The 2362-nt window shown below is 39.4% G+C and overlaps 1 protein-coding gene across 1 annotated transcript; it reads left to right on the plus strand.

The window, feature by feature from the left end:
- The first annotated feature begins 594 nt into the window (after positions 1–594).
- Positions 595–1017, plus strand: LOC141040923 (uncharacterized). Its single transcript, XM_073507037.1, has one exon. It carries the CDS (start codon positions 595–597, stop codon positions 1015–1017), a length of 423 nt encoding a protein of 140 aa, XP_073363138.1.
- Positions 1018–2362: the final 1345 nt, after the last annotated feature.

A 2362-nucleotide genomic window follows, 5' to 3' on the forward strand; every position in this document is an offset into this window, starting at 1 on the left:
AGGGGCATTAATTCTGAAAATAAATGGCTTGCTGTGCACCAAAAAATTGAGGAAAGCTCTAGTTCTATTCTCTGCCTGCAAGAGACTAAAAGGGAGCATTTTGATCTTACTTACTTGAGAAATTTCTGCCCCCCTAGGTTCAATAAATTTGAGTATCTTCCATCTCAGGGAGCTTCTGGTGGGTTACTAATTGCTTGGAATGGAGCTTTGTTTGAGGGTGAGACTCTCTTCAAAAATAGATATTCAGCATCAATACAGTTAACATGCAAGCTGTCTCTAAAAACCTGGTTTCTCACCAACATTTACGGCCCATGTGTTCCTAGTGAGAAAGCTATCTTCATTGACTAGTTTAAGAACATACACATGCCCAATGACATTGAATGGATTATTATGGGAGACATTAATTTTATCAGAGATCCCTCTGACAGAAACAAACCTGGAGGTGATGTCAATGAAATGTTATTGTTCAATGAAGCCATCAGTAAATTATGGCTTGTGGAATTGCCTTTGAAAGGCAAAAAATACAGCTGGAGTAAGATGCAAGATAATCCTCTTTTGGAAAAGCTGGATTGGATTTTCACCTCTACTGCCTGGATGACTGCATTTCCTGACACCTTGACCATGCCTCTTGCTAGACCCACCTCTGATCACATTCCCTGTGTTGTGAGAATTGGCACCCTGATCCCTAAGTCCAAATTTTTCAGATTTGAGAACTACTGGTTGCAGCATAGTGACTTCATGGACGTGGTTGCTATTGCGTGGAATATTCCAGTTGGGCACTCTGATTATGCCAAAAGCATTAATGCTAAACTCAAAAATCTTAGAAGGGCTCTAAAGCAATGGGCTAGAACTATCTCTTGTCTGAAGAGAAAAATTGAGAATCTGAATGAGGTCATATTCTTCTTTGATTTGGTAGAAGAATTCAGAAATCTTAGTGATTCTGAATGGAACTGTAGGAATCTGTTGAAGGAGGAACTCCTCATTTTGCTCAAGAACCAGAAGATTTATTGGAAGTAGAGAGGAAAAATTAAAGGGGTCAGATTTGGTGATGAAAACACAAATTGTTTCATACCAAAGCAACAATTAATCACAGACATAATCACATTGCTATGCTACAGAATGAAGATCAGGTGGAATTCACAGATCATGAAAGCAAAGCTGTTCTGTTATGGGAATCCTTCAGGAAGAGATTGGGGACAACTAAGGACACCCACATGCATTTTGATTTACGATCTTTGTATGGTCCAATCACTGACCCACAAATTTTCACTGATCTGGAGAAGAATTTCACTACTGAGGAAATTGATGAGGTCATAAAAAATCTGCCTTCAGACAAATCCCCTGGTCCCGATGGTTTTAACAATGAATTCATTAAAGCTTGCTGGGATATCATTGGTGATGATGTCATGAAACTTATTCATGACTTTTTTTATGGTAGTGTCAATTTGGAAAGCATCAAGAGCTCTCACATCACACTCATTGCAAAAATCACAGCTCCAGTTACTGCAAATGATTTCAGACCTATATCTCTGTTGAACACCTGCTTGAAAATCATCACCAAGCTCCTGGCTAATAGACTGCAAAATATTATACTCAAAATTGTGCACATTAACCAGTATGGATTTCTAAAATACAGAGCTATACATGACTGTCTTGGCTGGGCTTATGAGTATCTACACCAGTGTCACAAATCTAGAGAAGAGATGGTGGTCTTGAAGCTAGACTTTGCTAAAGCTTTTGATTGTATTGAACATAAGGCAATCATTGAAATTCTAAGGGCTAAAGGCTTTGGTGAGAGATGCATGATGTGGATGGGCCTCTTATTTAACTCTGCTTCCTCTTCTGTTTTGTTAAATGGAGTGCCATGAAAAAAGTTTTATTTTAAGAAAGGTGTTAGACAGGGTGACTCACTATCCTCTGCTTTTTGTAATTGCTGTTCACCTCTTGCAATCCATTTTGAACAAAGCAATGCATCAAGGGCTGCTTACATCACCTTTGTAGTTGAACTCCCGCCCTGACTTCCCTATAGAACAGTATGCTGATGACACACTCATCCTTCTACAAGCTGATGCTAGACAACTGGTGTTTCTCAAAGCTATCCTAAATACTTTTGATGATGCTACTGGCCTCAAGGTTAATTACTCCAAGTCCAGCTTGATCCCCATCAATGTATTTGAGGAAAGAGTGCAAATCCCGATCAGAACTTTGAGTTGCAAAAAAGAAACCTTCCCTTTCACATACATTGGGATGCCTTTGGGTTTGTATAAACCAAGAGTGGAACAGCATCTGCCCCTGGTCAAGAGAATTGCTAATAAGTTGCTTGGACTGGCCACTTTTATGACTCAAGTAGGAAGACTCCTCA

This window comes from Aegilops tauschii, chromosome 2, assembly GCF_002575655.3.
Source record: "Aegilops tauschii subsp. strangulata cultivar AL8/78 chromosome 2, Aet v6.0, whole genome shotgun sequence".
NCBI lineage: Eukaryota > Viridiplantae > Streptophyta > Magnoliopsida > Poales > Poaceae > Aegilops > Aegilops tauschii.

What these genes read in the sequence shown, in the direction of transcription:
- LOC141040923 (XM_073507037.1), top strand. Translation starts at nt 595, where the DNA reads ATGACTGCATTTCCTGACACCTTGACCATGCCTCTTGCTAGACCCACC.